General features: G+C 39.7%; 2 protein-coding genes across 2 annotated transcripts in view; both read left to right on the top strand.

The window, feature by feature from the left end:
- Positions 1-12,239, top strand: part of LOC134793042 (hornerin-like) — a 55,773-nt gene that overhangs the window by 20,892 nt on the left and 22,642 nt on the right. The window lies entirely within an intron of this gene.
- On the top strand, positions 5,039-11,205 carry LOC134793043 (uncharacterized). The gene is made up of 2 exons (XM_063764568.1): positions 5,039-10,624; positions 10,985-11,205. Exon 1 carries the CDS (start codon positions 5,039-5,041, stop codon positions 10,577-10,579), a length of 5,541 nt encoding a protein of 1,846 aa, XP_063620638.1. The 3' UTR covers positions 10,580-10,624; positions 10,985-11,205.

The following is a 12,239-nucleotide window of genomic DNA, read 5'->3' as shown; positions in this document are numbered from 1 at the left end:
AATGAAATATGCCGCACGCCTGTTCTTATTTTAATTCTATGAATGTTAATATTCTGAACTTTTCGGGGGGGGGGGTTTGAACCCCCAACCCCCCCCCCTGGCTACGCCCGTGGGTGCAAGCATGTTACTGAATTAACAATATGAATTATTGAATTGTAACACGGCTGTTTTGAAAGGGGGTAAAATAATAAATGAAAAGCTCCGGCTTGTGGAAAATGGAAACAGCCATGTTAACAAAATAAAATTAAATCAAAATTAAATTAAATAGACTAAACGGAAACCTTGCTGCAGGAAAGCTAGGAGGAGAAACAATTAAACAAATTTATATCTAACAAACTTTATTAATCTAATCATTTACTGTTAAATGCTCAGTGGTAAGCTGGGTCGCTTCACAGGTTCTAGTTATAAGGGATTACACCCATTAATTAAAAACTAAAAAACTAAATTTCGAAATACCTAAGTTTTATGCACCAGAACTTTCAAAACTTCAAACTGAATAAAATTAAATTATAACTAATCATTTTAAATTTGTAGTTGGTGGCGAATGCCACTCAAAAGTTATGCAACAGACCGACCTCCAAAAACTGCTGCTGGAACTGCAGCAGCGGGGGCGTACTCGCCTTTCCCCGGGAAGCTGGCCGCTAACCTGGTTGGAGCCGGCCGCTGCAGATGGCGTGGTACAGATCCCACAGCCTCATATTACAACTTCTAAACATCTTCAAATGAATTTCAAAAGAAATCGAAAGCTCTTCAAAAAAAAGTTCACAAGCTCTTCAAAAGAAAGTTCACAAGCTCTTCAAAAGAAAGTTCACAAGCTCCCGGCTCCTGTAAACCGAGAAATGGATACATTAGCCGACGCCTTAATGGCCGCTAAAGAAAATATGAAACAATTGGAAATTTAGCTCACCGCACTGGAAGCTGTTAGGACTTCTGGCGGAGCACTCCCAACCCTCGAGCAGGAGTCAACTCTGTAAAGAACCAAAAACCTGGTTAAGGACGAACCCACAACGTTTCGCGCCATTGTGGAGTTGATCACACCTAAATTCCATTTGTACTTACTCAGTGGAGCACACCGAAGGACTCGAGCTGCTTCCAGCATTTCGACCAACATGGCGAATGTGTGGTCTCACCACAAATAGTACTCATGCGAGCGTGCGTCCCCGGAGGGGTCCACACATCAAATGTGCATGTCATCTCAAAATGACCTCCTCATATGTTGAGTACAAAAGGCCAAAACAAAAGTAGGGTGCCAATCCCTTGAAGACACAAATCCTACGAAAATTCTGACTGATTTATTTAACAATTCACTCCTGAGCCTAATAAATATATTTTATCAATAAATCTAATAAAGTTTCATTTCAGAGCCCCCTTTTTGGAGTCTGTAATTCCTATGTTTTATTTAACATCTAAATTCTCTCTTACCTAAAAAATATATCTAAATCATACAAAGTTTTCCTGGAGTGACAACCTAAATATCTCAAGTTTTAATTATTTTTACTCGTATGACAACCCCGACAACAGATAAGCATAAAGAGAGGTGCATCTAAATGCAACAGATTATGCAAATAAGTGCAACCAATCGAGTTAGTTTGGGATATTGTTAAAATCATCGAAATAAGAAAAGGAATTCAACCCAAAAATATTAATTTAAAATTTAAGAAAATGTCTACGTTACAATACCCCCCTCCCCGATTTTAAGGTTCAACGTAGGTGAACCGCTCGCTGTCCTCAGCGACTTGCACCACTAAAACAAAATGAGGGCCAGAAAACTAATCTACTCAAAAAACTGATCTAGAAAACCTAGAATCTCAACAAAAGGTCTGACGCAACTTCGAGTTTCAAACTTACCAAAAATGCTCAAACAAACTACCCAAAATTTAAAAGTGAAATCATACAAACGTTAATCAATCTAAACAAACTGCTGTTCTGACCGAACAAAAAAAATCTAAACAACATCTCGAACCCACGTCAACACCACGGAAGGTAAAAAAAAAAAACTATGCGGCCAACTGCGCTGCACATAGAAAAAAACCTCCGTCTATCCTTCCAACCCGTAAACAAACCGTTGGCCTTCCCAGTACAACGCGATAAAAGCTTGTTGTGCTGAGAAAGCCAAAACCAACCGCCAGGACCGATGTTCAGCATTCCTCAAAAAACTCAGATAGACCGGGCGAAATGAAACCTATAGTCCACTAACCATAAGCCTTCAATGAAAACCTTTGTTGCAACCCTACCGGTTGAGGACACTAAGGTTTGTCCCAACCCTTCAGGTAGACAACAATCATCAAACAACCCTAAAAATCCAAAACGGCCCTTTGAGTTGGTGAGGTACACCTGTCCCACCCAACTCTCCGGAATCAAAAAAAAAAACCATACCAACAAATATGAAAATATGGTATACTTAAACAAAACGAGGTACATAACATAGCAGGTGAGTGGTTTGTCGTCCTTGGCGGCACGACGACTGGTACAAGACGAGGGATCGTGCGTCCAAGGATAACTCCCCAAAACTCTCAAACCACACTAAACCTAAAAAACTTCAACCATTTGGCTGACTTGCATTGCGGTAGCAGGCGTAAAAAGGTGGCGGAGACACCGTGTGCCGTTCCAACGCCTTCAAAAATGGCACATTGGATCGTCAACACGATAAAAAGAGGTACCAAACCAAAAGGGGTACCGCGGTCGATATGTCCAAAAAAGCAAGAACCCAATTTAAAACAGCCCCTCAAAAATGGTAACTGCTGGGTATGAACCCCATACCGACCAAAAGCGTTATCGCGGATCACCGCGAACCTGTGGTAAGTCGTGTGAACTAATTCTTATAAATTTGTAGCTGGTAACATTTCGATGACAGTCTATTTGGCGCCATAGGTAATACGATGAAAAAGAAGATGGTCGCTGAAAGAACAAGTTTGTGCAAGTGAATAAAGTGTGTAGAACCTGATTCCTGGATCCTGAAAAGCTGATTAACTGGAGCTAAGTATTAGACTGGGTTAAGATATAACTGTCACAGTAAAAGTTCTGATCATAGAACACGAGTACAGGTAAATGGGATCCCAAGTGCTATGTATGTTAGATTCATTGTTGTGTTATACTGAAGCTATAACCTGGAGTTAACCTTGTCTATACTTAGTGCTTATATTTCAATCTATCAACAGGCGGTGGAAAGAATCTTCAGGCACCAGTGAGAAAATGATCATATCGTAGCGAAGCAGAACATATAGACCACCAAGCGGTGACTGGACGTTCAGGTAGGACTTGGAAATTATAATTATTACCGCCAACATGTTTACGCCAAACCTAGGTTGATAGTAAATTTAAATTCTAGTAAGAACTGATATCCATAATTGAAAGACAAAGTTATTTATACTTTGTCCTTGTTTTTGCTCTTGGCGTCATGGTGGAGTTGCTGTGGATATTTCCAAGTCCAATGTGAACGAATATAATTCGTCTCATTTAGATAATCGAACGCATGGATTTGATTTAGGAATTCTTTTATGATTTTTCGTGTTTCGTCTTTCATCCTTAATTCGTAAGTCATCATCTTTGACCATCTTAAAAAAAAAAAAAAGAGGTGTATTTTTCTGTTTAAATTAGAGCAGCCGTCGCAGCACGCCACCTATCGAGCACTGGTAAGTGAGTTTGTCTAATCGATTTGGCAGTGACCGAATCATCGATTTGTAACGATTATTGTTTTTATTTCCTAGCTTATCGTACGATCGATCGATGCGACGTGGTTCGTCACCGATGAATAGTACGCGCTTAGTATGCGTAATGGAATGATAAACTTGGAAGTTAAGAGTGTTATTATTTATATGTCAGCCATAATCTTGGGTCTCCTGATGCGAGTCAGTTAAAGAAAGAAATAAAGAAAAATGTTTTATTTATTCCCGTTAGTTAGAACCCCGTCTTCCTTATTTGTTGTTGTTTACGTCTGTTAATTCTGTGTAAATCCTGTTATCAGGAAGCTATTTTTTTTAAATAGCTGACAATCCGGCGGTCATGTTTTGACGCGGATTGTCATGTGTGGTTTTGGTTTTCGGTCTGGCAGAGGCGCAGACTAAGAACAGGTTACAGTCCCGCGACCCGACGTGCTGGGTGGGGCCATCTAGGTGGCCTCTCATGTTTCGACGCGGATGTTTTAGGATCTGTCGACCCGACGTGCTGGGTGTGGACGTTCGCGTTCGCTCATGTTTTGACGCAGATCAATGTGTACCGCCGTGGCGTGGCGGAACGCTGTATGATTGTTCGTGCAGTGTTTTGTCAGACACGGTGGTAGGTGCAGCTGGCGACCCGACGTGCTGGGTGCAAATTGCTTCAGCATTTGCTCAATGACGCTGGCTAAGAACAGGCAAGAGTCCAGCTGCCCGATACTGGGTAAGAGTGTGAATCACTTGCTCGGACTGTTAGTGACGGGGTATAACATTAATCAACCCAGAGATTCGTGTATTACTTGAAAGGTAATTTGAGAATTAATTTCGATATTCGATGGTGACATTTCATGAAACATGATAAGATGAATATATGATGATGATGATAATTTGCTATTATTTTATTTGAGCAACTTGATTTTGTACCGTATGCCATGCCGACTTATAAGTAAAATGATAATTGTATTCGATGAGCATTGATTTTTAATCGATTAACTAGTATCTATGGTTATGGAAATAATTGGTAACGATTATCGATTTTTACTTAGGAAAATACGACTCTCGTCTGGAAACGAAACGTCAAAGTGAAAATTTTTCTTTTACCGGTCGAAGTTTGTCTCAAGTTGTTCTAAAAGTTTATAAAAAGGAAAATATAGTGTAAAAGGTGGCAAAAGGTACTCGGTTATTACTAGCTACACATTTTTTGTGTTGAATCATCTGGCTAAAGCGAAACGCAGCGTTGTTACTTTCATGGTAAGTGCATAGTGAATTCGTTTTTGAACATTATTCACTGCGTTTGATTTCATGTGAAAATGATATAAGATTGTTATAAATTGTACCGACGGTCAATATTTATGGTCTTTCACAGATCTACAAACAAGTTAAGTATGGATCAAGTTTGGGAAACCATAGTAAAAGCGACTTCTGGCCGACTCCTAGAACTGACTGCCTCGGCCAAACAAATAAGTGTACTAAACGTATTAAACGCAGAGGTAGTCGCGTCTAAATTAGAAAGCGTATTACTGAAATTAACCAATGATTTAAACAATTACTTCAAATACGTCAATAATCCATCGGCAGATGATATTTCAAATATATCCACGTATCAATTGGAAGCGGAGGAGGTCCTGAGTGAGCTCAAGGTTAAAATAGAACATTCTAAGGTCAAGGACACTTCATCCACTAAATGTAAAACTGGAAAACTTCCAGTATTGAGTTTACCCACTTATGATGGCGACATACTTAACTGGCACTCCTTTTGGGACCAGTTCAAGTCTCAAATCGACCAGCGAGAGTTATCAAAGGTTGATAAATTTCTTTATTTGTCTGCGGCTTTAACTGGTGAGGCTAAAAACTTAGTCAAAGGCTTACAAGCTACAAACGCGAATTATGACATAGCGGTTGCCACACTCAAGGAACGCTACGGTAAAGAGAGCTATATTAAAGACGCTCATTATGCAGCACTGAACAAAATAGTACCCGCTACTGATGTTATAACAGATTCTCGTAGAGTATATAATGAAGTTGAACGTCATCTTCGAGTCTTAAATGCCTTAGGAGAAGATATTTCTCACAGTTTCTTTAGAACAATAATATACGAAAAATTTCCAGAAACTATAGTCTACGAGTTGAAAAGAGTTATAAAAGACGACTCTACAGAAGAGATAAGGATGCAACTTTCAAAGCTGCTAGCAGACAAGGAAGAAGTCTTTAAAACCAAACAAACTGTAACAGATGTAGAAGGTTGTACCACAGGGACCTTACAAGTGGTAGAAAATATTTCCAAAATTAATAAAAAACCATTTTATAATACCTTTAGTGAAGGCCAAAGGAAGAAATCTCATCGTGACTTCACAAGAAAACGAACATTCAAGGGAGACAACCTTCAACCAGAATATGGAAAGAAACCTCGAATTAGTTGCCGATTCTGTAATACCCCTTCACATTACAGTGACGAATGCACTAAGTATGCAACGCTAAAAGAGAGAAAGCAGAGACTAGGCAGAAGGTGCTATTTATGCCTGAAAGAAGGACACTTTATACACAATTGCAGAATGAGATTTAGATGTCATCACTGTAAAGGAAAACATCATCGAGCGCTTTGCCCAAAACAGTTGAAGTCTGCTATACCTAAGGCGGTAGCTGCAGGTGAGAATACAACTTCAAGTCTTAAAATTGTTGATCAAAACACAATAAACTTTAGCTCAGTATGTTTTTATTCTTGTTTGCAGACAGCAACTGCAGTAATAAGGAATAAGACTGAACGGGGTACTCCACAGTCATGCCGCATCTTACTAGACTGTGGAAGTCAAAGGAGCTACATAACATCTAAGTTAGCTCAATCAATCAATTTTACACCAGAAAATGAAGACTTGCTTATGGTATACACATTTGGTTCAAATAAACCTAAGGAGATTATTAGTCCTACGGCGGAAATCTACTTGGAGACCAAACGTGGCTTACAGAAGAGGATAAGAGTAAATGTAGTCCCACATATCACTAATGCTATCCCGATACTTAACTTTCCTGACAAGATACCTGTAGATATAATAGCTGATGATGACTCATTGGGAGACAAAATTAATGTACTGATCGGAAACAACTATTATTTCTCCTTTATTAGAGGGACTCGTCAACATATTGGACAGAATTTATATTTAATTGATACCGACTTTGGTTGGATGTTAACAGGGAGTACAGATGGGAACATTTATGACTATGACAATGCTCTTTCCATAGTAACATATTGTCAATGCCACGGACCTAGTTGTCCATATTTTACAGAACCCGACTTACCTCTGAGAAATGTCGACATGAAGTTCTTATGGGCACTTGAAAGCATTGGTATAACGGACTCTCCTAAGACAACTAGGGAAGAAGAAGCGGTGAAATTCTTCAATGATACCATCAAGTATGTAGAAGGACGGTATGAAGTAAAGTGGCCTTGGATTCAGTTCCCTCCAGAGATACCAACCAATTACAATCTGGCTTATGGAAGATTGAAAAGCCTACTGAGGAGATCTGATAGCGAGACATTAATAGAATATGATCGGATACTGTCTGAACAACTTGAAGCCAATGTCATTGAAGTTATAGAACCCCAAACAGTACCGATATATCAGGTAAACCCACCTATTCACTACTTACCTGGTCATATAGTGAAACAAGAAGGGAAAAGGGGGCGTATTGTCTATGACGCATCAGCTAAAGTAAAAGATTATAAGAGCCTAAATGAATGTATGTATCGAGGACCATCAATGTTAGAAGATCTAACCGCCCTACTTCTAAAGTTCAGATGTGGTGAAGTGGGAATAACAGCGGACATAGAGAAAGCCTTTCTTCAAGTCGGTCTCCAAGATGAAGATAGAGATGTCACGAGATTCCTCTGGGTAAAAGATCTGTCCAAAGAACCCACTGAGGACAATATTCTTCATTACAGATTTTGTAGAGTACCGTTTGGAATCATTTCGAGCCCGTTTCTCTTAACAGCCACAATACGACATCATTTATCACAAGATGAAACCTTTCTTAAGAACATTGCTGACAGATGTTACGTTGACAACCTTGTGACATGCGCTGAAGACTACAACAAAGCTACCACGTTATATGAAGAAACCAGAAAAGTCTTCAAAGAGTTGGGCATGAATATTCGAGAATGGATGTCAAATGATAAACATTTTTTGGAAACTATTCCTGAGCCACTAAGAGCACCACAAAAAGACCGAATAAAGGTTCTAGGCCTTATGTGGAACGTGGAAAAGGATAATTTGGAACTGAAATTAAATGATAACTCCTTAGATTGCCATGAGAAGAAGGTTACTAAAAGGGATGTTTTACGCACATTAGCAAGGGTTTATGACCCATGTGGATTCGCTTCACCACTTATACTACCTGCAAAAATATTCTTTCAACAGCTCTGCGAGATGAAGATTAAATGGGATACGAACTTGTCAACAGAGCTCATTCATAAATGGTCAAAAATATTAGACAACCTTAAACTGACTAGAGATATTGAAGTACCACGACATGTAGGAAATGTATCACCAAAGTCAAAGGTAAAATATGAACTTCATACATTTACAGATGCTTCGATGAAGGCATATGCTGCAGTGACATATCTACGTATAGTCGGAGAGAGAGAAAATAAGATAGCATTCCTTATGTCAAAGGCCCGCATAACACCCTTAGAGGATCAAAAAGATTTGAAAATACCCCGGCTGGAACTGTTAGCTTATTTAATTGGTAGCAGGCTAATGAAGTATGTCAAAGCAAACATAGACTTACACATACAGAAACAATATTTGTGGACTGATAGTCAGGTTGTACTCGGCTGGATCAAATCGAATAAACTGCTATCTCCGTTTATTACTCGCCGTGTTAACGAAATCAAGGAGAACAAAGGCTTCGAATTTCGCTATGTAGATACAAATAGAAACCCAGCCGATTTAGCTACTCGGCCTGAGCTGTGGGAGAGTAAAAAGGGATTATGGTTCAAGGGGCCTGAATTTCTGTCCAAGGAACCAGTACATTGGCCGAGTAGTACAATATCTGAAGATCGACAAGCCTTTCTTGTTGCTGGGGAGGGCCTGGATATCATCAATGATCCAGAGATGTCAGTGGAGGATTGTGAAAAGGACATACCTGATGTTCAGCTCGATATGGATCTTGATGGTCAGATAGCTCAAGAACAGGAACATGCTATCCAGGTAGAGACTGATATTAGTGGAGACAAGACACATGTAACAGAAATTATAAATCTACAAAAGGAACATTTCCCAGAAGAAGTGAGTGGAAAGGAAACTCATTTGACGCGAAACTTAGGGCTGTATCTAGACGTAGATGGATTGCTTAGAAGTCGAGGACGACTGTCAAATACTCGTTGGTCCTATGATATGAAGCACCCAATCCTTTTACCGCCCAAATCTAGTTTCACAGATAAGGTTATCCGAGAGACCCACGAAGAAAACTACCATGTGGGAGTTCCACATACCTTGAATATCATCCGTGAAAAATACTGGATACCACAGGGTAGGGCACAAGTACAGAGGGTACTTAAAACCTGCAATCAATGCATTAAACAGGGCGGAGGACCCTACCGGCTTCCTCCTACACCGGCCTTACCAGTGGAGCGAGCGAATTACAGTGATCCTTATACCTATACAGGTCTTGATTATTTCGGCCCAGTAATGGTTGCAACAAAACTAGGAAAAGAGAAACGCTGGGTATGTTTATATACGTGTCTTGCTGTGAGAGCTGTTCACATGGAGATAGTAAAAGACTTAACAGCTGAAGAATGTCTGCTCGCGTTGAGACGTTTCATAGCTTCCAGAGGAAAGCCAAAGATGGTATTATCGGACAATGCACCTCAATTCAAGCTGACTTCAGAACTTTTGACGAACTCGTATTGCGTAAAAAACAGCATTAAGTGGAAGTTTATCCCTCAATTGGCTCCATGGCACGGGGGAGTCTACGAACGGCTCGTAGCCCTGGCCAAGCATTGTATGAAGCGCACATTAGAAAAACATTTACTGAACGATAACCAGTTACTTACAGTGATTAAAGAGATCGAGGGAGTCATTAACACAAGACCTTTGACGTACGTCGGCGCAGATTTGGACCGTGTGCTGAGACCAGTGGACTTCTTGAGATTAGGTAATTGCGTGGTCCCAGAACCGATGGAGACAGACAACGTGGGCAAGATCACTGCCACTAAAGTAGACCTCATTGCTAGCTGGAAAAGAGGTACCATGATTCTAGGGGAGTTTAAGGATATGTTTATAAAGCAATACCTGACAAGTCTGAGGGAAAAGCACAGATATTCCGTCAAACAGCCTAGATCCACTTCTGATAAATTACCACAAGTAGGGGATATGGTTCAGATTTACGACGACTCTAAGAAAAGGATAAACTGGAAAGAGGGGAAGATAACAACCTTGATCAAGAGTCGAGATGGGCATTGTAGGGTGGCAAAGGTGAAAGTTGGTGACATGGAGCTTACCAGATCCATTGGCCACCTATACCCATTGGAAACTGACTGCAGCGGAGAATCTCCAGGGCCAGAAATTCCAGTAGTCGAACGAATGGATCTTACGTTACCTGCAGATCATTCTAACATAAGATTAGATAACATACTACCTGAAAATAGTCTTGATCTGGATAATCGATCTGAGATGCAAGATAACATGGAGGTACCAAATGAGGTACATAGTCAAAGACAGGCCGAGGCAGTCCAGGGTACAGAATTGTCTACGAAAGAGTCTGAAGTTACTGATAGGCAAGAGGAATCTGTTCAACAAGAGTTGGAGGATACTCCACAAGAGCAGGAACAGAGAGACTTACCTGCTGAGACGAGACCAGAGCGGATTGCAGCTCAAAGAGCCCGAGAGAAGATTGCTGAGTGGACACGCCACTTAGCAGCTCTTCTATAAACTTCTTTTGATGTCGGGAGTATCGCGGATCACCGCGAACCTGTGGTAAGTCGTGTGAACTAATTCTTATAAATTTGTAGCTGGTAACATTTCGATGACAGTCTATTTGGCGCCATAGGTAATACGATGAAAAAGAAGATGGTCGCTGAAAGAACAAGTTTGTGCAAGTGAATAAAGTGTGTAGAACCTGATTCCTGGATCCTGAAAAGCTGATTAACTGGAGCTAAGTATTAGACTGGGTTAAGATATAACTGTCACAGTAAAAGTTCTGATCATAGAACACGAGTACAGGTAAATGGGATCCCAAGTGCTATGTATGTTAGATTCATTGTTGTGTTATACTGAAGCTATAACCTGGAGTTAACCTTGTCTATACTTAGTGCTTATATTTCAATCTATCAACAGGCGGTGGAAAGAATCTTCAGGCACCAGTGAGAAAATGATCATATCGTAGCGAAGCAGAACATATAGACCACCAAGCGGTGACTGGACGTTCAGGTAGGACTTGGAAATTATAATTATTACCGCCAACATGTTTACGCCAAACCTAGGTTGATAGTAAATTTAAATTCTAGTAAGAACTGATATCCATAATTGAAAGACAAAGTTATTTATACTTTGTCCTTGTTTTTGCTCTTGGCGTCAAGCGTAGCCACAAATACGCAAAATTTCACAAAGCCGTGCTCGAGTGTGGTAAGCACTCGAAACCTACTACCGAAATCCAAATTTGCCATGTTAAGGACTCGCTCTGACCTTAAAAAGTGAGCAAATTGTTTCGCCCCAAATATACTTCACACACTTCACCATACCTTTCATATCTCATCTGTCGCCCCTACCATACTTCACGCATTTCAAATCCCGTTCTTCCATCCCCAAACAAAATTAGTAGTGAATACAGTCAGTGCTGTCCACCACGTACCGTGCATAAAGTCGTGATTGGATATTTTACCATAAAACCCAACACTCCAAACGAGACAACCGTGAAACTAAACGTTATTGTGTAGGCGAGGCCTTGGAAAATACCACCTCATTGAAAACCTACCAAAAACTTGTGTCAAAATCCAAAACATGCCACGAGCCTTATTCGAAATTCCCGCCAAATCTCAAAACGAAATTTTTAACTAAAATCTTGGCCGAATTAAAAAAACTACTTCAAATTAATTTATCTCATTAAATTTGAGTACTAAAACCTGACTAAAACCAAATCTCGTAACGTTCTAAACCAAAATAACTATATTGTATTTAACTAAATAAATATCAATATTCAAACAAATTTAAAAACACATTTTTAAAAAAAAACGAGCGTTTTTTTAAACGCCGAACTTACGAAATAAAGAAAACATTACTAAAAATTACGCGTTTCCGAACGCACCCTAGTGACGTCTCTTGTGTTTAAAAAAAACAATTTTATGCATTAAAAAAATTACTTTGCACATTAAACTAAATCACAAGAGTAAAATTTTGGTTGTAAATACCATTCTATATTCGGAAAATTACCATTTAATATAAAACACAAGTCGTAAGTTGTGTGGAGTACCATTAAAAACTCGAAACCGCTAAATAAATGTCGATTTCAGCGACTCAAAACTCGACTCAGAGTTAATCGAAAACTACCAAAAATACAGGTAAAACACTAAATTATGAGATCAGGAGTCATCTT

This window comes from Cydia splendana, chromosome 8 (genome assembly GCF_910591565.1).
Source record: "Cydia splendana chromosome 8, ilCydSple1.2, whole genome shotgun sequence".
Lineage (NCBI taxonomy): Eukaryota > Metazoa > Arthropoda > Insecta > Lepidoptera > Tortricidae > Cydia > Cydia splendana.
This window is presented reverse-complemented; position numbering and strand designations above follow the sequence as displayed.

What these genes read in the sequence shown, in the direction of transcription:
- LOC134793043 (XM_063764568.1), top strand. Translation starts at nt 5,039, where the DNA reads ATGGATCAAGTTTGGGAAACCATAGTAAAAGCGACTTCTGGCCGACTC.